The sequence below is a fragment of the Muscardinus avellanarius genome (genome assembly GCF_963383645.1).
Source record: "Muscardinus avellanarius genome assembly, chromosome: 1".
Classification (NCBI taxonomy): Eukaryota; Metazoa; Chordata; class Mammalia; order Rodentia; family Gliridae; genus Muscardinus; species Muscardinus avellanarius.
This window is the reverse complement of record NC_137786.1, coordinates 105188314-105215968: the sequence shown is the minus strand read 5'-3', so window position 1 is coordinate 105215968 and position 27655 is coordinate 105188314. Positions and strand designations below refer to the sequence as shown.

General features: G+C 41.5%; 1 protein-coding gene across 3 annotated transcripts in view; it reads right to left on the bottom strand.

Annotated features, from left to right (window-relative positions):
* ARHGAP26 (Rho GTPase activating protein 26) overlaps window positions 1-27655 on the bottom strand; it is a gene marked incomplete at both ends in the record, with an annotated part of 441415 nt that overhangs the window by 102509 nt on the left and 311251 nt on the right. For all 3 annotated transcript variants that reach the window (XM_080697772.1, XM_080697773.1, XM_080697774.1), the window contains one exon: window positions 1530-1689. In XM_080697772.1, coding sequence (XP_080553898.1) covers window positions 1530-1689 — 160 coding nt within the window. The remainder of the gene's footprint in view (window positions 1-1529; window positions 1690-27655) is intronic.

Below are 27655 nucleotides of genomic sequence, written 5' to 3'. Positions count from 1 at the left end.
GGAAGGAATGTCTGTTATCTTAAATAAAGCTCTTGCTAGGCCTCACCTAGAACACTTGAAGGAAACACACCAGGTGGTTTCATGGAAGAAGGATGTTCCAGGCCACAGGAAGAGCAACTGCAAAGGCCTCAAGGTAGGAGTGTGCCTGCCCTTACAGCAAGGAACAGCAGGTGGACAGGGTGGCTGTAGATGGCAGAAGCCTCAAAACCGTGAGGGCAGAGGCCATGCAGGACTTACAGGCTTCCATCGGGACTGACTTTCATGCTGAATTAAATAGGAAATCACTGGGTGGCTCTCAGCAGAAACAACTGATAGAATCTGACTTAATATTTTAAAAGTCTCATTCATGTGGTGGATATCAAAACAGGCTGGGGTGGAAGCAAATTAGGAGATTCTTATAAAGATTCAGACAAGAGGTGATGGTGGCTGGCATTAGTGTTATCATTGTAGGTGGTGAGAAAGACATCTAGATTTATTCTGCATGATTAATGATTAATTCACTGTTCTAGGCAGCTTTTAGAAAGAGGAGTTTTTATTATTATTGTTGTTGTTGGATCCCAGAGTTGTAGCTGCCAAATGTTGGCCTAGGGAACCCTACAAAAGTTGTGAAAAGCTTCCATGGGTTTTGATACTAGAAGCAATGAGGTGGGGCAGATGGGAGAAACTTCATTTCCCCAACTCTCAGTTTTATAAAGGCAGCTCTGTATTCATGTACTTGATCATGTGAAGTGAGGGGAACATTCTTTTTCTGTGTGTGTGTGTGGTAATGGGGTTGAACCTGAGGGTATTCTACCTCTGAGCTACACCCCCAGTCCATTTTTTAATTCTTTATTTTGAAACAGGGTCTCACTAAGTTGCAGAGGGCCTCACTAAGTAGCTGAGGCTGGCTCTGAACCTGCAACCCTCCTGTCTCAGCCTCCCAACTACTGGGATTATAAGTGTGTGCCACAATGCCCAGCAAGAAACATTCTTAAGAAAGATCAGAAACTGCATTGCCTGACACACACACACACACACACACACACACACACACACACACACACACCAGAAAAATATACCATTTGTAAAATCAAAAGACAAACTACAGGAAAAATACTTGTAACACAAATATTAAAAAGTTGAACATTCCTAATATTAAAAGAACTTATAAATTCCTAAGAAGGCAGCCAAATAAAAGATGGGCAAGGATGTTTCCAAAATGAGGCTTATGATAATATTGCCTTCATTTGTCCTTGTGAGGATAAGTGATAACATACGTAAGATGCTCAGCACATTTCCTGGCACAGAATAAGTGCTCAACAAATAGCGCCCCTGCTGCCACCATAAGCACCATGGTTGTCACCATAACTGCCAATGCTGCCACCTCTGCCAGCGCCCTTAGGGTGATCATCACCAGGACAATCAGCAACATCACCATCATCATGGCGTAAGAGCCATTAGCAATGTGAACCTGAGTCATTTCTAAAAGCCGATTTCCCCCACAGGCCCCAGAGTAAAGTTTTCACAGCACGTAACCAATTATACATTACCTTTTCGTGGTTCTCTATTAGGATCTCAATGACAATGTTCTGAAACTTGATATCCATGATGGCTGCTACTGTTTCTTCCTGAGGTCGCAGCAGGGTGGGTCCAAATACCACGCCAAGGTTTGCCACTGTCATCAGATTCTGCTTGTGGTTGTTTGCAACACTGAGAGAGGCGGGAGGAGAGAGGCACAAATGAGAGAAACAGTGTATGCAGGGGCATCTGATCCCCAGTGGCCCCTTCCTGCCTTCCTATGCGTAGATTCATCCTCTGCAGCAGCCAGAACTTGGGACATTTTCAGATGCCATGCATCAAAACAGAGACTTTTCTACCTGTGTTTTCACTTACCAAAGTTCACAAATCATCATTCAGCGCCCAGGCTATTTTGCTATCTAAGGATATGACATATCTTATGATTTCCATTTTGCCTACAACAACCAATCAGCCCCCCAAATTAATCTCCCAGCTGGTCGTGATGTACCATGCCTCTAATTCCAGTACTTGGGAGCCTAAGACAGGAAGACTGAAGGTTTGAGGACAATCTCTACAATGTAGTGAGACTCTTAGCATCCTAGCAAGACCCTGCTTCAAAATAAATAAATAAATAAATAAATAAATAAATAAATAAATAAATAAATGCCTAGGGGAGTACAGATCAAAGGTAGACTGTCCTTGGTCTCAGTCTCCAGTTATCCCCTCCAAACACACACAAATTACCACATTTTTAACCTCTGCACATCTGAATTGGTGTTCGGGAAGTCTGGGTAACAGCTAATCCCTCTTAGTTGCAGTTTATGTCCTCGGCTGCTGCTTAAACCACTGTGATCATTAGCCTTTTCTCTAGTGTAAATACAAAAATTCTTGACGGCTTTAATTCATTTGTAAACACAGGCACAAAATAGGCCTAATTTTTAAAATGGGAATATCCGGTATTTAAAGCAAGCTAGGAAATTCAGCACTTTTGACTCAAATATTAAAGCCCCATCAGATTAAACATGTGGCTCATATTAAGTGAAACATGGCATAAACAGGAATAAAAACTCACTACTGTAGATCCGTGTGTAAGGCTGTATTATATTGTCACTTGTACGCAAAAATGTAAGGAATACACAGAGTCAAAGGTAGCTGGGTCTGAGTAATTTGCTAAGTACATACATACACATACACAACTATTCGTGCCCAGGCCCCCATGATCTAGCTTTAAAACTCAATTGTTCATTTTTTGGTCCTGTGTATAAAAGTATACAAGTGATCAGCTGACAACAAATAAGTTGAAATTTAAAATTAAAATTCATGCCAGTTAGTAAAATATTAAGAATTTCCCCTAAATCACTTGTTGAAAGAAGGAAGCTATTCATTACTAATTTGAATCTAGAGAGAAACTGGGAAATGATGGGCACTATATAGAGAGACCTACCTTTCTAGCATTTAGTGCTATTTACTGAGCAATTTTCACATGATTCTATAAATGCCTGTACTGTTTCTCTTATATACTTCGATTTTGTAGGAGGAAAAGAGATTAAGGACCACTTTTTAAACTGAGCCTTTCTTGAAATACTATATCATCCAATTTTTATCAGCAGATGTGTGCTCATCTATAATTTTTAAGGCTAAGAGTTTACTCCTCAGAAAGGAAGAAGGTATAGTTAGGTTTTTGGGACCTGAATGGTGGCACAGTCACAGGCTAGTCAGGGAGGAACTGTACTTTTTGAATGCTAAGCAACACCTGCACTAGGAGGAATGGCCAGAGTATCCTGTCCTGTTTCTGGTCCACAAAAGGATATTTCATCAGCATTTTCCTTGTTCTAGCCGAGTCTCCTGGGTTTAATAATAGTTTCCCATCCCACTCATAACTACATCACATTGCCAGCCTGAAAGTTAATGTGGATGATCAAGTTTGTACCTGGGAAGGAGGAGAGACACCAGTCCTGCGCCTCATTCAGTCAGCAGGTGTGCATATTTATAAGCTGTTGTAACATCACTACTTACTTTCCACATCAGCTTCTCTGTGGGGGAAGGGAACTCTCCGTCCTTTCCTAGCCCCTCCCAAGTGAGCTAAGTCATTAGATTTATCTCTCTTTTCATTAAAGTCCCTTGTGCAAGTGAGTCAACAATCTATTTATGTATTAATGCGCTTTCAAATTGTAGACCAATATAAAAACACATGGTTTGGATGACGATCATTTTTTACCACTGTGCCTTTCCACACTACATCTGCATAAAGCAAACGCCTACTAAGGAGGCTCCCTGACTACGGAACCTCTAGCTTTAGCTTTGCCCTGCCCATCACCACCAGTTACTGTCTGAAATCCAGCTCTAACCACCTCGCTTCTCTGCCGAAAAGAACAGTGTCTCTCACACCTCTCCTAGTTGGAGTAGGAGAACGTGATGGCACAGCATACAAGAAGTGTTTAGCAATGCTTCTAATGTTTAATTGTTCTGATAATGATGACAAAACACCTGTGGTGCGCCCAGTTTTTTTTAACAGTGCTAGGGATCAAACTCAGGGCCTGGCGCATGTTAGGCAAGTGCGTGGTCACTGAGCCACGTTCAGAGTGTGGTTCTAGAGTGGAACTCTGCAGCAGACCTTCCCCTAACACATCTTTCAGCCTTCCCTTATCACCTCCCGGCTCTGAGTGCCTCGGCAATAACTCAATATGCTAAAACCTCAAGCACTGGGTTCTTTCTTTTTTTAGAAAAAAGAAGAAATTTTTTCTAAATGAAGGATGCCTAGTTCATGGTGGTATTGTGTTGATTAAATATGCTGATGCAACAATTTGTAATAGCCAAAATATGGAACCAACCCAGACCACCATCAACAGATGAATGGATAGCAAAGCTTTGGGAAATACACACAATGGAATTCTATTCAGCCATAAAGAAGAACAAAATTATATCATTTGCAAAAAGATGGAAAGCCCTGGAGAACATTATGTTAAGTGAGATCAGCCAAGCACAGAAAGAGAAGATACATATGTTTCCTCTAATATGCCCAAACTAGGAAACACAAAGGATACCAGTGGGACTCCAGATATTAGAGGGGAAATACTAGCTAAGTTTGAATGGAAAGATAGGAGAGGAGGAAGGCTGATCTTGATTAATGAGGGTCTACACCTGAACATGTGTAAAATTATGAATAAGACATGGTTAACCTGGATAACCATTGGTGGGAGGGGGGAAGGGAAAACGGGGGCGGGGGGAAGAGGGCACCAAATATAGTTTAAATGTATACTATTTATGTTCAATAAAAAAATTGTTAAAAGAAAAAATAAATAAATATGCTGATGCATGGGAAACACAGTACAGAGTGGAACAATTCACTCTACATCCTCTTTCCACATTCACACCTGTCGTTGTCCATAGCATCCCCCGACTAGAGTGTTCTTTGCAAACTATGTGTCTGCAAGGCCTGCTAAAATACTCCCCTTCCTTTCTGCTTTTCCCCCTAGTCTCTTCCCAGTCCTCCACCCTGACGCAGGCAGACATGCGGGGCTGCTGCTGTGTTTATTATGTGGTGTTGATGTTTCTACAAGTTCCTTGAGAACAGAGACTGGTGATTTACCTGGTAGAACCAGAGCTCTGTACAATGCTTGGCACAGGTGAAGGATAGTGAATATTCAGGTGTTAAAGGATGAAGAGAGCTTCTTTGTAGATTTAAAACTGTTATTCTTAGCCCAGCTACTTACTCATAATCCTCAAACTATTTTTGATGATTTTGGGGGAATGTATTTGAACCATCCCAACCTCCTTTTCAGAGTCTCAAGCTGTGTTACACTTCTTAGATTTAATTAATGAGTAATAATTACTCTGATTTGCAGGCTCCAGTACCCAAAGGCATTTGGAAAAAAGGTACAGTAATTCTGGATTGGCAACTCTGAATATAAATATGCCTGAGGCTACTCAACAGAATTTATTTCCTGTTTAATGATTCATTTTATTTTGGAACTTAAAAAACACATTGATTTAAGTCCTAGGAAACTTTTGGAGAGAAAACCTATACTTTTCATTACTAATTGCCACTATCTTTTGGCACACGGAAGTAATAAATTGATCTGTCACTTGATTATTACAGCTCACAACCCGGTGTAGCTATGTTAATTACTCCAGAAATAATTATTAATGACTTGCCATCTCTCTGTACTCTGGACCTCAGGTCCAGAGTTCTCTATGTATCTCTAGACCTCAGCCTCTGCTGGCACCAGCCATGCATTATAGCTCGACGGATTTACAAATGTGTGGGAAGCAGGCTGGCAGAGTGCTGGGAAGCTGGTCCAGCAGAGGCCACGGGACTCATTCATTAGCGAGGTCCATAAAACACAGAGTGCCTGATTTCTGTTCTGGTAATTGAGCTGCCTGAGCTCTTCCCTGCATAGTTCAGTGTCATGTTGAGTCTTGACTCACAATCTGCAGACAGACATTTTTTTGTGTGTTGCACACTGCACTAAGCGAGACTTTGACAGACTTTCAGAACCTTGTGTCCACAGGGATCACTCTGCAATGGTGCCTTCTACAAGCACTGCCAAGAGAGAATGGCCACTTCTGAAAGCTTCCTTCGCAGGCTACAGGAAAAGGTTCCAGGTGTGACTGTCACTTGGGGAAGGCCCAGGTCCTTCTGTGACCCTTGGAGCCTGCTGCGTCAGCTGAGCAGTGGCCTCTTTCCTGATGCATGCCTTTGAGCAGTTGTACTTGCAAGTGAGCAAAGACCACGCTCCAATGAAAATGGCTGTGGCAGAGGGGCCTCTTGTCACCTTTGTTTCCAGAAACAATAAACACTCTGGATTGGTCTGATACTTTGAAAGGCAAGGTCAATCATTTCCAGATGAGAATGGTGGTAGTGGTGCTGACAGGGAGAGTGTTATAGAAGCAGATGGTAGCCAACACTTTTGGAGCCTGTTTAAAAAAAAAAAAAAGACCTCCATGCTGTCATAGGTAATCTCACCTGTCTTCTTCAAATTTAAATGAGAGCCAAAAGCTCTGTTAAGTGCTAAGTAGCATTTTATATTCATAGGCTGGTCCTGAGGATGTAAATAATATACACACTTTTGCAAACTTCACAGTTGGTTCTCTCTTGAGCCTGAGGTGCCATGGTGAGCGATGTCAAAGCTGAGTCCCAGCTCCTCTGGACACACTGTGGTGATGGTCAGCGATCTGCATGGATCGGCTGGGTGGTGTAACGGCACACCACGACTACTCTGCCATCCCTTATTTATTTGCTTCAGGTTCCAATATTAAATAATAATGATACCTTAGAATATGTGAAACTTAACAAAGAGCTCTACAACAACTCTATATACTTACTCAGCCTTCATAATAACTCTAGAGTGGTAACTTTCAAACTTTTGACGGTAATTTAAAATAGGAAATTTATTTTCTCCCATGTAGTATCTCACCGGTACACACATCCATACAGACACAAATATATCAGAAACAAAGGCTTCAGAAATAATAAATAGGGTACATCCTGATGTTTTCTAGTCTATTCTTTTTTATCCACTAAACTGATTTCACAACCCGCTTTTGTGCTATGAACTACAATTTAGAAACCACTGTTATAGGAGTATAGCATGCACACATTATCTCCAATTTATAAACGTGGTAAACAAGGTTAAAGGAGACAGTAGCACAGTGGCCTGAGTCTCGAGAGTGCACCAGCTGAGTGGCAAGGTGAGTCATGCGCTCTCTGAACCTGTTTCTTCATGTGTAAGACGCAAGCGCTAATACTTACCTCATAAAGCAGGAAAGCTGGTAAGCCATGACTATTATGTAAATAAATCCCTGAGCATAAAATAATGGCTTCATAAGTGACAGCTGCTATTGTCAGGGTAGCAGTTAAAGTAGAGGTAATGGTAGTAGCAAATGACAATTCAAAGCCACACTGTTGGGTGGTGGTTTTACTTGGAATCCTGTCCAGAAATCTCTAGTGGTTGCTTCTGCCTGGGAAAGCAGCCTTACCTCCCTCTATGAGTATTTCAAGGACTTCAGTTACCCTACCTATCTGTATTTCTCTTCTCAATTCTCTCTCTCTCTCTTTTTTAATTACGAAACACTTCAAATCTATAGGAAAGTTTAAAGTACAATGTAGTCATTTTCTATCACTTCTCTGTAACACACGCCTCTGGCAGAGGCCGAGAGCCTCCCTGAAGCCAACGCAAAGCCCTTAGACTCACTCTGGCTTCCGACAGCAGCCTCCTGGCCCCGAACCAGCCAAAGCCCACCACCTTGCAAAGGCCAGCTCTGGGAATTACCCAGACTACCGGCAGCCATGCCAAGCTCTCTCTTCTAAGAGATATTCTCAAAGTGGGTGGGCATTCAAGCAACAGTAAATACTCCCTTTCTCTACTACCTTCTCAGAGAAGTTCCAAGCTCTGGGGCCAAGAAAGTTTCTCAAGAAATAAAGATGCTGGAACTATACTTTCAGTGGTTAATCAGAAGTTTCCAGGGTTGTTAATCCAGTTCCTCTCAAATCCATCCTTAGCAGCACAGAGTTTGCCGGATCATATGTTGAGGGGGAAGAAACAAAAGAACATGTATATGCTTTGGAAAGCCGCTTTCTTCTATGTGTGTCAGGACTCAGCTTCATTAAAATGGCTGGTTTAAACTTTCATGTAACCTACTGGTATCTTGGAGCCTTTGCCAAGCTGGGGGACAGTGGGGACAGGGCAAGAGGGGGCGGGGTATAGCCAGAGCAGCCCACCCTGACAGCAAGGACACAGGACAAACCAGGCATCTCTCCTTTGCTACACTAATCCGAAAGGTATGAAGGCCATAAAATATTTACAGGGTATAATAATCATTATTATATACATTACCTAATACACATTATATAATATAGCATAATCTCACATTATGATGCCAGTCTCCTTCGCATGCATTTATTAAATCTTCTAGGATACAGTCTCCTGTGTCTTCCTTTTTCTCTTATCCACTTCTGAAATCCCTTCATTTTCTGCCTGCCTTTGATTATTACTGTGATTGTCATCAAGAATAACTGCAACTAATACTTTTTAATGCCACTAATATTACCTGAGTATTTACTGTGAGGCCAACATAAGCACTCCATCAATTATTTCATTTGATCTTTAAAATAACCCTCTGAGCCAGGCGTGGTGGCGCACGCTTGTAATCCCCGCGCTTGGGAGGCTGAGGCAGGAGGATGGCGCAGGTTCGAAGCCAGCCTCAGCTACTTAGTGAGGCTCTCAGCAACTTAGTCAGGCCCTGTTTCCAAATAAAATATAAAATAGATCTGGGAATATAGCCCGGAGGTAGAAAGCCTCTGGGTTCCACCCCCAGTACCACCACAGAAAAAAAGCCAAGCAATTTGCGAGAGAGAAAGAATACATACAGTATATATCCTGCCATTTGATCTCACTTGCCTCTCTTCTCTTCCACATGGCATAACTCCTCCCTCCCTCCCTTCCTTCCTTCCTTCCTTCCTGTACTAGAAATGGAGCCCAGGGAAATTCTATCTTTAAGCTACACTTCCAGCCCTATTTTTAAATTTTTATCCTTTATTTTGAAACAGAGTCTCACTAACTCACGGAGAGCCTCACTAAGTTGCTGAGGCTGGCTGTGAACCTGCGATCCTGTCTCAGTCTCCCAAGTATTGGGATTACAAGTGTGTGCCACCATCCCTGGATCACTTGGCCTAACTTTAAAGAGACTGTGAGGCAAAGGAAAACTTGATTATTTTTAAAAGCATATTTTGGAAGCAAGCAAGGATATTAGGTTCATCTTTGTCTATCAACAATATAAAATCCCCAAATTTTTTTGCTGGTAATAAACTAATCCAGGTCATGGGAATTAGGGGAATCCCTCTGGAATAGGTCAGGTTTCATTAACAATGACACTTTTGTTGCAAATTGCCTATAGTACTGGCAATAGGGCTGGGGATGTGCCTTAGTGGTAAAGCACTTGCCTGGCATGTGACAGGCCCTAAATTCAATTCCCAGTACTGGCATGGAAAAAATATTCAGAGTCTTTGAGAGACTGGAAAGTGGCCAATTTGATTTTATTTACCCTACATTACCTTGGCCACCTAGTATTTGAATAGTCTTATGTATGGGGAAGGCACATTCCTTAGACTAGGGGTTAACTGATTCACTTTCAGCTTTCTGGCCCTGGACAGTCTAAGCTTCAGCCAGGAGCTATGTTCTTGGGCCCAGTCCACAGGCCCAAATGGGGAAGAGCTGCAGGCACACAGAAAAAGGCCTGCAGAGAAGCTGACTCAGGGTGCCCTTTTTGGAAAATTACTTAACTATTTCAAATTATGTAACAATCAATTCTAAAGCCCAATGTAATTAACATTTGCAAAGCATTTTATAGTTTATAAAATGCTTTCACATTCATTATCATGGATTTCTTGATTAGTTCTCAAATCTGGAGAGAGATGCCAGAAGGCAAATAAAGGAGGCACAAAAGTTGTATGTGTGCTTGCCAAACTGACGTCACCGAGCGCTGCAAATGTATTAGTTCCTGGTGGTGTGACACTTCCTTCAGTGACTCAGCCTACAACCTTTAAGCTAACATTGTCCAACAAGACAGGCAGTGAAGGCCATGCTTTAGAACTTTCTACCAAAAGAAGGAGGTCCAACTGGATCCAGCACAGAGGTCAGCAGCGCATCATCTGTGTTTCAGTTTTCAGTTAATTCCGAATATGTGATGTGCTCAGGACTGTGTTGAGGGCTGGGGGTGCAGCAGTGCAAGAAACAGACCCTACCCCCAATTCCCTCCCTTAGAGAAGCTCTCAAGCTTTTGGGGTAGGGTGAGTAAACAAGCAAAACTCAGTGAGTGGAGGAAGGGGACAGGGAGTACTGGGGAATGTATGCATCTTTAAACAGATGATCAGGAAGCCTCATGGCAACCCAGGTGGGCATCTGGGAAGAGAGCCAGAGGCAGAGGAAACAGCAGGTGTGAACACTTCACATCGGAACGGGCGTGGCCTGCCGGTGACCAAATGAGAGCCAGAGTACCTGGAACAAAGTGCGCAGGGGAAGTATCAGGAGAATCAGAGAGGTAATGGGCTTGGAGGCAGCAAATCCTGGAGGGCTTTGCAGGCCACTGTAAGGGCTTTGTTCTTCACCAAGTGAGATGAAAAGCAATTAGAAAATTCTGATCAGGGCAACGCAGTATTAGTTGTCCCCCTCTGTAGACTCAGACAGGTTTCAACTCTTAAGACTTACGTGTACTAATCCCATGAGTTGCTGCTTATCTTTCAAAAAGGGGTTAGAGGTACTTCAAAAACTACCATTAAACACAGTGAAAGAACTCAAAACATGTACAAATCATAATACAGCACCGTGCAAACTGCATCTGAGTAGCTGAAACATGTTGGGCACAGTGCCTTTGCGTCTCTGTGTGGGTCTCTGCAGTTGTTCCCATTTCCCCTTCAGTCACTGTGCCAGAGAATTCCCCTGGGAAGCCAGAGCGTGAACAGAATACTTAACCAAACCTGTGAGGTAGGCTTAGAGCAAGCCACAGCTCTAGAAGCTGGTTTCCTGCTACCCAGCTAGTCGTCACTCATGAACAGCAGGGTTCACATTTCAATGAAACATTTACAGTCTATTCAACTTCACCAGTAGACCAATATCTACTAGTTTAAAGACAGAGCAAGCTTCTGAAGCCATATCTATATTATTAGTTCCATTTTACAGATTAAAATAAAACTGGGCTGAGCTGGGTGTGGCGGCGCACACTTATAATCCCAGCATTCCGGAGGCAGAGACCGGAGGATTGTGGCTCTTGGACAGTCTCAGATACTTAGAAAGGCCTTTGCAACTCAGTGAGGCCCTGTTTAAAAAAAAAAAAAAACAACTGAAAAATAGGACCGGGAGGGGGTATAGTTCAGAGATAGAATGCCCCTGGGTTCCATCCCCCATGCCGCAAAAAAACCAAAAACCAAACAAAACAACAACAACAACAAAAAACAAACCAACTGGGCTCCAAAGAGCTAAGGCAAAGGTGAGAGTTCAGCTTAGCTCCAACAAGAATGGTGACTATAATACTGAACACTTGGTGGAATACGGATACTGGAATACAGTGGATACTGATTCACTTCTGGTGGTATGCAAGCCTTTCTGCTTTATGGATATGACCATAATCCTTTTTGTAGAGAAGGCCAAGATTCCCAATCCAGTCTGGTTTGGTGGCACAATACTTGGGAGGTTGACACAGGAGGATTGTAGGTTCAAGGACAGCCTCAGCAAAGTAGTGAGACTCTCAGCAATCTCGTGAGACTCTATTTTAAAATTAAAAATAATAATAATAATAAAGGGCTGAAAGTGTTATAGCTCAGAGGTAGAATGCCCGAGTTCAATCTCTAGTACCATACACACACAACACACACACACACACACACACACACACACACACACACACACACACGATTCCCAATCCACAGATGGCATTGTGGGAAATGTTACAGAGACTGACAGATTGATAGAGAAAAACGCACTGACGCAGGCACCCACCCTGGGTAATCTAGCTCCTTTCATGGAGAACTTTCAAACGAGAGAAGTAATTCATCTGACTGGCATATTTTTTCAAAAGAGCATGCTTTCACCCCAAAAAGGAAAAAGACAGAAAATTACATTCCCTGTCATAAGAATGCAACAAACCAAGAGGCTAAGGTTGAAAAAGCTTCATTTTAAGGAAAATCTGCCAAAATGGCTCAAATTTATTATCCTGCATGTCCTATCATGATATTTTTGAATTACATGAAGATGTTTTATTAGTAGACAGAGAAAACTAGGTGTTTATTATACTGGACATCTATTTATACAAGCAATGAAGATGGAAAGCATGCCAGATCTCTAACATTCACAAAGAATCATTTGACTCGTACATCAACATTGTAAATGTTCATTTTTGATGCAAATGAATACAGTTAATTAAAAGGACAACACAGCCTTCATAATCCATCAAAGTTAGAAAAAAAACAACCTGAGAGGAACTTTAATACATTCCCCATCTACTAACCTGCTGCATTCAAGTGTTATCTCTTAAAATTTCAATTTAAGTTTAAGCCTAAGGGAAACAATAGTTCCTCTTATTTATTTATACATATAAAATAATTGTGTTTCTAGGTAGTGATGCATGTTATAATAAGAGCAAACACACAAATCCTTCTGTTGTATTTATGGCCTTAATCACAAAAATAGATCTATCAGGAAAGTATGTCAATAGACTTCTTACTTCAACACATGTAAAACAAAATTAACTCTTCTCATCAGCAGCACATGCCTGGAAACTTAAGGAATTCTGCTACCCTGAAAACAAATTTTAAAATAAAGTACTGTGTTGACATATAGGAACTAGAAAGAGAAAACCAATAGGCCATTAGATAGAGAACAGCGGGTAGTGCCTGGTAACAGAGACACCAAATGATTCAAAGGGTGAAGCTGAGATCTGGGTCCCTGACCACCCAACATTCAGATTCTCAGCAAGGGTCCTTCTCAAAGCCCAAATCAAACAGACAGCTTTCAAAAGAGAAGTCAAAGCGTTTAATGACAAAGCTCTAAAAAGCTTCCAGTTGTGCAATCATTAGAGCCTGACACCTCGCTGCCGTCCGCTTGCTTTGCTAGTCACATGCAAGGTGGGTGCAGAAGGCCAGGCCAAGAAAGAAGAGAAATACCATGCAGGCAAAAGTCATTTTAAGGATGGGATAGTGCACAATTCCTGGTAGAAAAGCCATCAGTCACTGACTTTGGCAGGCCAATCTGGGTAGGTATAAACCCACAGAGATGGAATGACTTAACACACATGAGTTCTTTAAGCAAACCCAGCTCATTACCCTGGCCCATAGGGTTGGCCCTCACCTGCCGTCTGACCTCATGCCATGGTACTGTCCTTGCTTACACCCCTCTGGCTGACCTAACCTTATCTGCTCATCCCCAATCCCAAAAGCCCAAATGCTACACTTTCTCCTAAGAACTGGAATGCAGCCACTAGTGAGTCACACTAACAAGACCCCTGCTGTCACTCCAATGAGAAAAGGTAACACACAAATCCAAGACACCAAGAAAGAAAACAGGACATTGACAAAAACTAGTGAGGAGGACAAAGGTACACAGGCTGAGAAGGCCTCCCTGGGAGGAGACGGGTGAGTCGAGCCTACGTGTCTCCCCATGAGGTTTAGGAGTCCAGAGCCTATCATGAGACTAAAACTCACACCTGCAGTAAGTTATAGTTTTAGACACAAACATTAGTGATGTTGCCCGTGACCTCTTTAAAATTAACCCAAACAAATTACATCCCAGAAGACCATTTCCTTTTCCATAGGAATTCTGGTGTGTGTCAACAGCTGTTGAGTGCCATTGGAAGCCCCGAAAGCCTCGGCACCCTGAGGTTTCCCACACAGTGATGAGAACACCCAGTGGTTTCTCCTGCTCCTGGGCCATCTCTGTGGTCTCAAACCATTTGGGAAACAGCTCCTTTCCAACAATAGTCACTGATAGATCCCACTGCTCAGTCTTATACACAGAATGATAACTTGCAGACATTTACATACAGGACAACAGCCACATCAGAGCCCGGTTGATAGGCACCAGCATTTGGTTGGGTTTTATACAAAGCAAATCACTAAACAAGGACAGGAAACTTAGCAAAAAACAAAAGAGTAGGCTTTTCGTAAGATCTCTTGTGTTTGGAAAACATGAGACGGGAGAAGAAACAAGGCCAGGGAATCCTTTGCTGTACTAAGGACTAGGATACAGATAGAAATATGCAGTGGAATATCAGATGGAAATCCTGTATTACTGGATATTCAGATTGCTTCCAATGTTACATTATTTCAAATAATACTGCAGTGAACCTCTATGTATATAAACACCCATGCCTGTCTTTTTCTAAGATACAGTCACAAAAATGGAATTTGTGAATGGAAGGTTATATTATTAATACATGTTACAAAACTGTCATCCAGGAGACCTGTGTCATTATATTTTTACCTAGGATGTTTTAGTGTGTCTGTTTCTCTGGCCCTTTATTTTTTCTTATACCAAAATGAGGCATTGTTATTTTCAAAACATTTTTAAGTACTATACAATATTGTTCCTATCTCATTTTCAGTTCCATTGACAATGATTCTGAACTTTTTCCAAAGAGCTATTGACCCAATGACAGTTTTAAAGGTCCAGACACAACAATTAAACTCTAGCAAAGCTGACCTAAATTAATAGGTAAAGGCAAACCAATCAAGGATGACACCTTATTTCTACATTTGAAAAAACAAATAGAGCTCTACAACTTTCAAAGTATTCCTATATTTACAATTCCACAGACACAAACTATAATTATAATCCAAATCTCAAAGTATCCCTATATTTATAAGCCATATATTTTTCATAAAACATAATAGAGAATAAAATTACTGAGATTTTGGGTCCCTCTCTCTGAAGCTGGGCAAGGGTGAATTCTTCTATCTCAGTCTTTGGTGTAGGAATATATCAGGTCTACTTAGAACCATCAAACAGGCCAGGAGATAAAGGAGGATGTCTCCCTGAACTAGAAAGCTCCGTGATGGTAAAGATCAAGTCTACCTTATTGATCAGTCTGTATGCCCAGCACCTGGCACAACAGGGGCTTGATACATATATTTGGTAGGAGTATCTCTAGGCCAATGACCAAAGGACTTGGGACATGAACTTCAAAATTTCAGCCCCACTGATTTCAAAATTTCTAATGAACCCAGGGTGCTCAGGAGGCATTACATAAATGTTTGTGGCTATCACCAAAGGCAAAAGAGGAGCAAAATACCTACTTCCCTGGTCTACTTCACAGGGATGTGGGAATGCTTTGAAGACAGGCAAGGAAGAAGGGGGAAACAAGCTCTGAAAACTCAGTGCTGTGCAAAGTGGGATGCTGAGGAGGAGGAAGAGGAGGAGGAGGAGGAGGAGGAGGAGGAGGATTGATTTAAAGAGAAGCCTGGCAGAGGAGGCACTGGTGAGCACAGCAGAGGAGGTTATTATTGAAGAAGGCCTTGGCAGGCAGGCAGAGCATTTCTGCTCTGGTGCCCCATGAGCTGTACAGTGAGTTGCTGTCTCCCTGGAGCCAGGATGGGACGTGTGCTGTGTGACAGGCCAAGGGGTGTAACCAGGCCACTTTTAATGGTGCGTCCGGCCTGGGTCCCGCAGGAAGTCAGGAATTAACAGAAGGAAGCGCTGTTGCTAAAGCTCTATTAAGCTCAGCATTCAGAGTTGGAGGAGGAGAAAAATCCCTGTGGTGAGAAGTTGTTCTAGGGAAGAGTCAAAGCCAGCACTTGGGATGTTGATTTGGGAGAATTGCAACTGCAAGTTCAAGGCCAACTTAGTGACACCCTGTTTTCAAAAAAAAAAAAAAAAAAAAAGCTGGAGCAGAATACTGATCTGGGTTCAATCCCCTAGGACCACTGAAGAGAAAAGAAAAAAAACTCTAAAAAACAAAACAAAAAGCCAGCACCTATTTTCCACATACTTGGGGCTCCACTAATGTCTGCAGTGCAGGTAAACCTCTGAAAGCAACTAGGTGGCATTTCTAGAAGACCTGTTAGGAGAGGTTTATACACTTGGAGTTCTCGGCAGACCTAACTGGAGCAACCAGGAGGGAGCGCCAGGCCTGAGGGGAGAGGGCAGACTTGGCCACGGCAGAGCAGTCTCACTGGACTATTCTCTGTTAGGGTCAGAAAAGGCTTCAGAGGCCTGTCCGAGCCCCTTACTCATGGTTCTGTTCTTTTGCAGTTCTCTGTGTCACTCAGAAACAAAGCCACCAACCAGCACCTCCCCATCCATATATAACATCCAGCCTCAATGGGAAAGTGGCCGCGCTCACTATGAGAGAGAGTGCTGTCAACCCTGGTTACTGGTCCACACTCCTCGGACTCCAGTATGACTAGGGCCTGTTGCCATGGCAGCAGTTTTCCCCCTCTTAGGAAGGCACGCTCCAAGCCATTATGAAAATAAAAGCTTTTATGTGTGTGACCAACTCCCCTCCAGCTCCTCGCCCTATCTTGTCCTGTTAATTCTGGGTAGAACACACAGCAGAAATGGAAACATGGGCATTTCCACGAAGCAATGACAGGAAAATTAACAATCTAGTTTCTGGACAGAGAGGGATAGGAAACAATTGTTCAAAGCAATAGTGTGTGTTTGAGTCAGGGAAAAAAAAAAAAGAAAGAAAAGCAATTAAAGAAAGACATTCTCTACAGAACATTAGGTCCAGGCTGATGGCAAGGGCCTTCTGTGAGTCCTAGTCCAAAAACTGGTCAGATACTGAGGGAAGCAATCAGTAGTGGTGACAGTTAATGAGCAAGAGTCCCCAAAACGGAACAAGAAATCAAAACCATTTTGTTAATGAAAACCAGGAGGACAGTCTGATGACCCAGGAAAGATACAAGTAAAACCCCTCCACAGGGAGAAATAGAAGGGTGGGTGGTAATCTAAGTCACAACTCTACTTTATGAAGTCTGTTGGGGCTGGGCATGGTGGTGTACATGTAATCCTAGTACTTAGAAGTCTAAGACAGGAGGATCAGAAGTTTGAGGTCAGTCTCAGCAATTTTGACCCTGTTTCAAAATAAAAAATAAAGAGGGGTTGGGGGTGTTGTTTGGAGGTAGGATGACCCTGAGTCCAATCTTCAGTACCATAAAAAGGGGGGATAAGGAGAGACATAGAGATAAACAGATCTGTTGGTATCCAGCACTGAGCATACACAAAAAATAATGACTGAGAGATGATACATTGGGACCAGAGCACTTTTCTGCAATCCTATCTCTAAACATGGCAGCCTTTCTGCCAACACTCATTCTCATCCCTACATCACTCTGTCCTTAACATGCACGAGAGAGGTGTCCTGGCGCATGACTCGGTCACAGGGATGTTTCCAAAGTGAGGGATGCTTCAGACCTCTAAGTCCAGAAAATGGAGGCACATGTGTCCATTCACACACTGAAGAGAGATGCTAAAGAGTGGCTTAGGAAAATTAAGTCCATGCCAACGCTCGAGATGTTTCATTTTCTGCCCACAAAGCCAGCAGATTCCCTAAGGGGACTGCTGAGAAGCAACTATTCTGGTTTTATGACCCAAACCTAAAACTGGAAGAAAGAAGGCTAACTCCCTGAGCTCAGACAACTGGAGATGATTAAGTCTACAGTCAGAGGTGATAATAAGTATAGGAAATGATGTCCAGCTGTGAATGCCACACCTATCAGCCATCAGTCTAAACCCCCTATAATTTATAGCAGAGCAGGCCAAAGGGAGGAGCGCCTGCATCATTCAACATGCTGGCCTTACCAGGACCTGTGGGGTGGAGGATGAAGCTCATGATAAGAAGTTCACTCACTGCTTTCCAGTGCATTATGGTCCATGGCTGTTTGGCTCTTCTTATTTAATTGTTGTTCTTTATGGGTTTTCCCTTTGTTGGCCATGTCCTGCAGCTTCCCTAGGATGTCTGTTTGTGTGGTCTTAGCTTCATTCCTCTTGTAAAGCGGCTGTGACTACCGGACCTGCCGTTTCATTTCTCTCAATTTTAGAAATTCTCAGCCCTTCTCTCTTCTATGGTTTGAATAAGATGTGTGTTATTTATTTATTTATTTATTTATTGGTACTGGGGTTCCTGGAAGCCCTTCTACCTCCGGGCTACACTCCCAGACCTATTTTTACATTTTTTATTTGGAAACAGGGTCTCCTAAGCCAGCGCGCGCGCGGCTGGCTTCAAACCTGCGCGATCCTCCTGTCTCCGCCTCCCAAGCGCGGGGATTACAAGCGTGCGCCACCACGCCCGGCTAGGATGTGTGTCCTTTAAAGGTTCACCTAGTAGTGCCATCCAGGGTGCACTAAGGAACCCTGAAGAGTAAGGTCTAGTAGAAGGTCCTTAGCTCACTGGGGGCGTGGCCTCCAAAGGGATCCTGGGACCACAGTCTCTTTCCTTTCTGTTCAAGATGTGACTTTTTGCTCCTACACACACTCCTGTCATGATGTGCTGTCCTCACTAGCAACAAATCAATGGTCAGCCCAATCTTGAACTCTGAACCTCTCAAACTGTGAGCTAAATAACCTTCCTTTTCTTTATAAGTAGCTTGTGTCAGATACTTCATTATAGTATGAAAAGCAAACTTGTACAATGACCTCTTCCCATTTTCTGTACTCTCAACTTCTAGAAATCCCATGACCATATCCTGGACATTTTCATCCTGTCTTCCATGTCCCTTCAAATATTTTCTACTTCATTATGACTCTGGGCTGCACTCTGGCAATATTCTAACATTTGTCTTCCTGTTTACTACGTCTTTTCATCAGCTTTGTTTAGTCTGAAATTTATTTAATCAATAATTTTTCTTTTTCTTTGTGGTACTACTCACTGAGGCTGTCCTCAAACCTGTGATCCTCCTGTCTCAGCCTCCCAAGTACTGGCATTACACATATGCACCACTATGCCCAGCTAACTAATTAACAGTTTTGAATTTCAATGACTTTTTAAATTCTACAGCTACTATGTGATTCTTTCAGATTTGCCTGATTTCTTGGCTATAATCCCTTAAGTTTTAATTATTTTATTAATGTATGTGTGTATTAATTAGTTTGTTTTTGGTACTGGGGATGAATCCAGGGACATTCTATCTCCAAGTTATACCATCAGGCTTTTTTTTTTTTTTGAAACAGAGTCTTACTAAATTGGTCAGGCTGGCCTTGAACCTGTGATCCTCCTATCTCAGCCCCTCAAATACTTGATTACAGGCATGTACCACATGCCTGGCTAACTTTCAATTTTTTTAATTTTATGGTCTTCTTGGCATTTTTATATTACTGTTTTACTAGCTGAAGTTCCTGGGTATTGATATTCCTGAACATTGTTTCTACTAACTCCAGCTGATGGTGGAGTACTTCCTTGTATGTTCCTAATTTTTAAGTTATTTGCACAGGAGCTTTAGTTATAAAAATCCTGGATAGCATGAGTGCATATCCTTCAGATGGAATTCACAGGGTATTAATGCATGATATGAGTAGAATAAGTTTGAATGTGGTTACTACTTTCTTTATAGATCCTAGGCTGAGATAGAAAAAATAATAAATTCCCTACTATACCCCTGTGCTTATTTTTACCTAGTCCATCCTTTCAATGACAGTGAAGCCTGTCAAGAAATACTAAGGGGGGCTCTCAATTCCAACTCCTTCCCTCCTTGGGCTATCTCATCTCCATTCCCACATGGTTTTGGAACTCAAGTTAACTAATACGGGCAACTTTACATTCTTCTACCCACCCACCCCTACTTGCCAAGGGCAGCTACATTGTCCGTCCAGGTCTTTATTTTCTAAGTATATAATTTTCTCAGGCTACATAACTTTTTCGCGGGGGAGGGGTACTAAGGATTCAACCCATGGACATTCTAACTCCAAGCTATACCTAGCCCTATTTATTTTTTTATTTTGAAACAGGATTTCACTAAGTTACCAAGAGCCTTACTAGGTTGTTGAGGTTGGCTTTGAGCCATTGATCCTCCTGTCTCAGCCTTCCAAGTATTTGGATTACAGTTATGTGCCCCGTGCCTGGTTTGGGCTGTGTAACTTTTGCTTGGCTTAAACTATTTACTATTAATAGGGACTCAAACTATATGTATAGACTTCAATTTGAGTTAAAATTGATGTTTGTAAATGGTATTTGTCTAGTAGAGGAACAAATAGTTTCTGTATAGAAGAAAAATCTCAGTAAGTTAAGATTTTAGTGCCCTATGGACTATCAAACTTTTTTTTTTTTTCCAAAAAAATGTTTAAAGCTGGGCGTGGTGGCGCATGCTTGTAATCCCTGTGCTTGGGAGGCTGAGACAGGAGGGTTGTGCAGGTTCGAAGCCAGCCTCAGCTGGTTTAAGAGACCCTGTTTCCAAATAAAATATAAAATAGGTCTGTGGGTTCCATCTCCAGTACCACACACAAAAAAAAAGTTTAAAAGGTTTTTGTTTGGCTGGGCATGGTCGCACATGCTTGTAATCCCAGCATTTGGGAGGCTGAAACAGGAGGATTGCAATTTGAGGACAGCCACAGCTACTTAGTGAGGCCCTTTGCAACTCAGTGAGACGCTGTTTCAAAATAAAGAATAAAAAATAGGGCTGGGGATGTAGCTAGGAGGTAAAATGCCCCTGGGTTCCATTCCCAGTACTAAAAAAAAAAAAAAAATTTTTTTTTGTTTGAACTGGTTGTGATAGCACATACACTTGTTATCTCAGTACTTGGGAGGCTAAGATAGGAGAATCACAGGTTCAAAGCCATCCTCAGCAACCTAGTGAGGCTCTCAGCAATCTAGTGAGACCTTGATTCCAAATAAAATATAAAATAGAACTGGGTGTAGTGGTATGCCTGTAATCCCACTACTTGGGAGGCTGAGACAGGAGGATCGCAGGTTTATGGCCAGCTTCACTACTTAGTGAGCTCCTCTGCAACTTAGTGAGACTCTGTTTCAAAGTAAAAAATAAAAATTGTGCTGGGGGTATAGCTTGGAGGTAGAATGCCCCTGGGTTCAATCTCAGTAAAATACAACACACACACACACACACACACACACACACACACACACACACACACACAGGTTTGTTTGCTTGCTACTGGGGATTGAACCCAGGGGGCAATCTACCTCTGAACTATATATACCCCTAGGTTTTTAAATTTTGAAACAGGGTCTCAAAAATTTGTTGACAATCTCCCTAAGTTGTTGAGGTCAGCCTTGAAACTGTGATCCTCCTGTCTCAGGCTCTCAAATACTGAGATTACGGGTGTGCACCACCACACCCAGCTTTTGTCAACCAGTTTTGAGCCTCCCTTACCAATCTTATTTCAGCATTTTTTCTTTCACTGACTAGATAGATAACCCTCTGCTATACTCTTTTGAACCAGCTTTATATTTCTATGGGTAGACTCATTAGTCTTTGACATAGGTTCATCCTTTCATCCTATACTTTTACAAAGAAATGTTTTAAAAATTATGCTTCGACATTAACTTTGTTTATTGTGTGTCAATCAAGTTTAAGGCAACATGTTAACATCCTTACCTCTTATTCAGAGCCAATCCTCATGCTCTTATCTCTTCAAATGTAACAGGCTAAATATTGTTTTGCTATCAGGTCTTCTCACTGGTGCTAAAACTCTAAGAAATTGTTCTGTCCCTTTTCTGGATAAAATAATCCAGCAGTATAGATTTAAATCACAACCAACCAAAGCTCCTATTAATTATTCTCATGAAGTAGTTTTAAGTTAAACTGGAAGTCATCTAGAGCAGGATGCTTGTAAAATAACAAAAAAAACCCTAAAATATTTTAATTTTCTTATGATATAGTTAAATTGACAGATCAGAAATTATAGTTTGGAAAAACCAAAAAAAAATTATAATAAAAAATAATCACAAAAAACTTTTTTAAAATATTGAAAAATTTATGCTATCCAGTGTAAAAATCAATATGTAAAAATATATGTTCTGAACCCTGATTTATAACATGGCCAAATATGTCAAGCACATTTTTAGAATAAGAAAAGCTTAAAGGGAACCTAAAATGAGAGTTTTATGCATTAGACTCCACATTGTTTAACTAGACAGCTTCTCAAATAGAAAAAATATCAAGGAAGGGCTATTTTCAGGAGTGAAAAAAGTATGAAACTCTTAAAAGTTAGAAATACAAATTTCATTATAATTTTTTAACTTGGAATTATAAAAATGTTTTAAAAAATTTCCAGGTTTTTATCTAATATGTACAAAATATACTTCACGGGGAAATATCTTCTACTTTACACCTTGCAATCAGGTATATTCCTCTTAAGCAGTGGTTGGAATGAGTATATTATAATGTTATTTGTGATTTTTAAATTAACTTAGGACAGAAGTTCTCAAAGTCTTAGTTTAGGGACTCCTGGGAAATCTTCAAGACCCTTTCAGGGGTTCCATGAAATGCACAAACAGTGATTGGTTAAACAGTTGATGTCTTAGCATCCATCTAGAAAGTGTCATCAAACTGCACCAAAAGACACTGTCACATACTTATAGATTAAAATAAAATATAGATTAAAATAAAATCTCAGTTTTGTTTAAAATTCCCTCAATAAACCAATAAATCTGTTAATTTTTTAAATCTTGATTTGTCACGCTACTGAGAATGGCATGTAATTTAAAACTAATAAATTGTTTAATTCCAAAATTTTCCACATAATATTTTCAGATCAAGAGAAGCTGCAGAGAGTACTACATGGTTAAGGTGATTACTACAAATTGAGAAAAATGATTTGTTCGCTTGTTTCCTTTTAAGTCAGATAGAATCACAATCATGTAAAGTATTGCCATTTAGTGAATTCATAAGCAAATCTTTATTCTTTTAAGTTTTATTCCTAACACTGTAAATAGATACAATCCACATAAAGGATATTGATGGCGTCAGTAATTGTTGTGTCTGAGGAAGTGCTGAGAACACTGAGTTATGAGCACAGTACTAAGCCAAGAATCCAGCTGATCTGGTGCAATCTCCCTTCTACAAGGAAGACCAAGAAGCTCTTCCAGTTTATCTTAGGTTCCTTCTGCTTCATGTGAAATTTAAGCATTCAGAAGGCACTTCCCATGAAAAGTATGAGAAGATTTTTATAATATGGCCCAAAGTTTCAATTTTTATAAACTCCATGGTATCTCAGACCAGTATATCCAACTATTTGCAGGTGGTCAATACATGCCATCTACTTAGCTGTCCATTCTTTGGGTCACAGTGGGATAGGTCCTGGGAACAAAAGGGCAAGCAGAAATTAGGTGGTCCTTGAACTAGAGGGGGCTTTTAACTTAGTGGAAAAGATAAACATGAATCAGAAAGTGACAGGAATAAAAGCAAACATGCAGTTATAAAGAGTGCTCTAGGAATGGAGGGTGTACAGTGTCAGAAGCACCTTGGAAGACTCCTAGGAGTTCATTAGATGAGAGTGGAGTCTTCTGGCCCAAAGAAGAGACAAAAGCTTGCAGTCAGAGGGAGGTGGGTCCCTCTGAGAAGACCCAAGGAGGCCACTCTGACTGGAATAGACAGGGCTGGGGAACATCTTGCAGGGGATATTAGAGCCTGGCATATACTAAATTTGGTCATGAGTAACCAGAAGGGTTAGGATGGATTCTAGTCCCCTGAACTTTACCAGGTACGTCTTCCTGGCACTAAACTGTGTTCAAAACAAACACAACAGTTAGATACTCATCCTTTTATAGTTGCTGAAGGGCAGATTCCTTTAATTCCAACGAAAGAACCAAGTTCTTATAGCACAAGTGGCAACAGCTCTGCCTCCCCACAATGTGGAACAACAAGGCAGGCTTGCAACACCTTCATCTGAGCTCATGTAAGAGATTTTGATGCCTCAGAGGGTCCTCGCTGCGGGGAGGTCTCGATGCTATACTGTGGAGGCTGTAACTACTCTCTGGATTCTGCATGTATCTGAAAGCACAGTGTATTTGAGGTCCCTGATACTAAACATGGATCGCCACGCCAATGGCTCTGGTGAGCCCTTTATTTAGTGCTTGGAAGACCTACTGAAACATGACCCAGTAAGCTTGTAAAATTGCAGACTGCATTGAGGCAGCTGCACTAATAGATGCTATCAATAAATGCTTACTGAGAGGATGTGGGATCCAGAACTTTCATGTTGTTTATGGTTGTCTGAGTACAAGAACTAGCCATGCCCAGTGGCCCCCTCTGTATAGACAAAATGAGTTCTGTGGCAATAAGGCCCCACAGTGGGAGGGCAGAATAATGATGTGCACTCAGGCTGGACAAGAGCTTACACTTGAAGCATCTCAGCAGCATCCCAAGGTGAAAAAGGACAGGAAACATCTTGATTGATACAAGAAAGATTGGCTCACTCTCCAGATAATAAAGCCTACAGTATCAAGCACTTCACTCTTAAGGTTACCATGTTTAAAGTGAAGGGAGCACAGGGTTAAAATTTATGGCTCATAGAGTTAATTTCTTACTTTTTCATCGCTTTAGGGACCTATGTGTGCTAGCCAGAGTTTCTTATATAATACATTTTAAATAAAGATGAAGACCTAAGTTGATTTCCCCCATAGTCAAAGTTCTAGATAAGTGACCAACAATGGCTTTGTGTCATTTTAGCAATGCCAGGGGGAATGATCCTTTCCTAGCTCTCTGAATGGTTATATCCAGCTTGGGAATTCTTTCTCTAGATGCTCTGCAGAGAAAAGCATTCCTCCAACAGAGATATAATATAATCTTTTATAGGTGACAGAAGCCATAATACCAGCCACCATATAAAATCCCAAACAGCCAACTCTGACAATCCAAGACTAGGATGACATCAAGAGTTTTGTCCTACTTCTTTTTGAAAATTACTAATGAGCAATCTATCAGTCTTAGGAGGCCAAATGTCTCCTTGCATAATACGGCAAATAAAACTGAAGTTGTTGAAATTTTACAGGAAAACATTCATTAAAACAAAACAAAACAAAAACCAAAAAAGGCCCCTGTAAGACGATCTGAGCAACCAGTGAGTTGAAATTCAGTGACCCTTTGGTTAAGAAGGTTTGCTTCCTTCCTTGTTTCCACAAACTACCTCAGGGCTGGGAATCCTCAGCTAACTTTTGGCACCTACTCAAACCTAGCATACACACTTGTTTAGCTGAACAAATGCTTAGGAGCACTCTGAAGCTAAAAGTCTGGGATGAGGACAGCCTGGACAGGACCTGGCTTTCAGTGTTGCCTGTCTAGTTATAAAACTCAGAAAAATAACATCACTTAAAAATTACTCATTATAGCCGGGTGTGGTGATACAGGCCTGTAATCCCAGTACTTGGGAGGCTGGAATACTTGGGCAGATCACAAGTTTGAGGCTAGTTTCAGCAATTTAGCAAGACCCTCAGCAACTTAGCAAGATCCTGCTTCAAATGAAAAAGGGGTGGGTTTTAGCTCAGATGTAGAGCAACCCAGGTTCAATCTCCAGTACCACTCAAAGCAATCAAGCAGAATCACACAGGATATGGAGTTATAACACAGCCTCTGCCTAGTTCTCCTAAGCTAAACTCTACCTTGGCCTCTTCCTTTCTGTACGTACTCTAACTACACTGGTTATATTCCTATCTATCATCATCTGGAAACCTCTTTTTCCTGTCTCCCCCAACTAATTGCTGCAAATCTTTTAGATGATCTATCTCCTATGACCCCAAATTAGGGACCTAGTGCCACATCTCCATTTGTAACTACATGCATCTATGTGGCTGTATGTGACGTGTTTCTCACACTCTCTTCCACTAGAGGATGTTCTGTGAGCAGGCCAGGTGGAGTTATGTTGGAAAAATGACACTGGCCTGCCATTCAGAAGTTGTCCTGTAACAGAAAGGAAGGAAACGAGTACATCAAGCATTTCAGCAGCTATGAGCATAGTGTTCAGAAAGCATGGGTAGGGGAGTAGCAAGTTCTACCTGCCCGGAAAGCATTTCTGGGAGACACTGGCATCAACAAAGGCGGAGAGGGGTGTGTGTGCACAAGGCAGTAGTTGGTTGTTCCCAGAGCAGCAGGTTTTGGCGTGGAGTAGAGAAAGGCAAGGCTGGAGAGGAAGCAGTGTCCAGATCACAGTGTGCCTTTGTATGTCATGCTGGAGGGCAGACTTGGGCTTTAAGTAGGGGAATGAGAAGGGCAGGGCTCCCTTTCAGCTCAAAACACGCCTCCCTCCCAATCTGTGGAAACTCAGGCCATAAACCTTCCCCTGCTCTCCTGCCAAATTTCCCACAAACACCCCATGCATTCTGCTCAAGGGAACAAAAAGAGGGAGCAGCGTTTCCATGCATTCCAGAAGCAATTCTATGAGCATCACAAATCAATCAGTGCAGGCTGATGAGAAGCCAGAGCTCGAGGCTGGGCAAAGACAGCCAAATCTGTCTCATTCTCATTTTCTTTATCTATGTTAATAGCGTATGATGAAAAACTTATTTTTAATTTTTTAAAGTGGTTAAGTTTTAATGATGGGAAATACTGTGTCCATGGTTATGATCCTAAATTTCCCTGAACATTAATTTATTCCCTACAGCCAGGCTATTAACAGCAGTCTTTCAGGCTATTGAATTCACACTCAGTTATAGTTTTCACCATACTTTGAAATGTATCTGGATAGGCTGGGCTGGTGGCATGCTATAAAGGTCACAAGATAGCTGGATAGTGGCCAGAGAGTTTGAAGAAGGTGGAGACAGAAAGAGCTAAAGGGTCTTATCTTGAAGAAGAATATTTTGCTGTAAAATCATGCCTTCATTTTATCATGCGTAATGACTTAAAGCTGGCCCTTTGGATGTAAAGTACCTTAAGGCCTTCTTATCAGAGAGGTAAGTCCCAAGATTAAGATGGGATAAAGAAGTGGAGTTATCTTAGCTCCAATTAAGAAAGTTAATTAAAAGAGTAATTAAGAGAGTAATTAAAGACTGTAATGGGAAGATTCTTCTCAAATGGAAAATACGCTGTGCTCCTCTGATAGAGCCAGCAGACCAGATGCTGGGGATGTGTAGATGAAGAAGACTTGCTCTCTCCCCCTTATAAGAATGTCAGAGGGCAGAGGGGGAGAAAAGAGTCAGAGAAATTTGGTCACATTATACTGAAGTGTACACTAAGAGAAAAAATAAAGCCAAGATTTTAGAATTATTTCTAAATGGGAAACTAGCTTCCTGAGGAAGGAGGCTATTGGTGCTGGCTTAAACCACTAGTAGTGTAAACTGTATCATATCAAGGAAACAGTGCAGCCTTCTAAGGGGAAAAAGAAAAAGGAAAAAATAAAGAAGGCTAGTTTTTTTTTTTAACTGTATTCAACTGCTTACAACATTCTGCTAAGATAATTAAGAACTGTAGCATACTGGTATGGCCCAGTAAAATGTATACTCCATGGTGATGACCAGTTATATTATGGGATATGATAAAATGTTTAGTTCTCAATGCTGCGTTAAGGTAAACAGCTTTAACCTTTCCCTCTATTTTCATACTCAAAAACATATACATTTCTGTAAAAAAAGAAAAATTGTTTTAATAGCTCTTTTTTTTGGAAAAACATCAGTTAGGCTTTTGTGATTTGAAAAGAAATGTTGATTTAGGAGATTGAAATGGTACTAGGACAGATTAGAAAAGGTCTGCTTGACTTGAGCATCTACCTCTCTCATCATCTTGGCT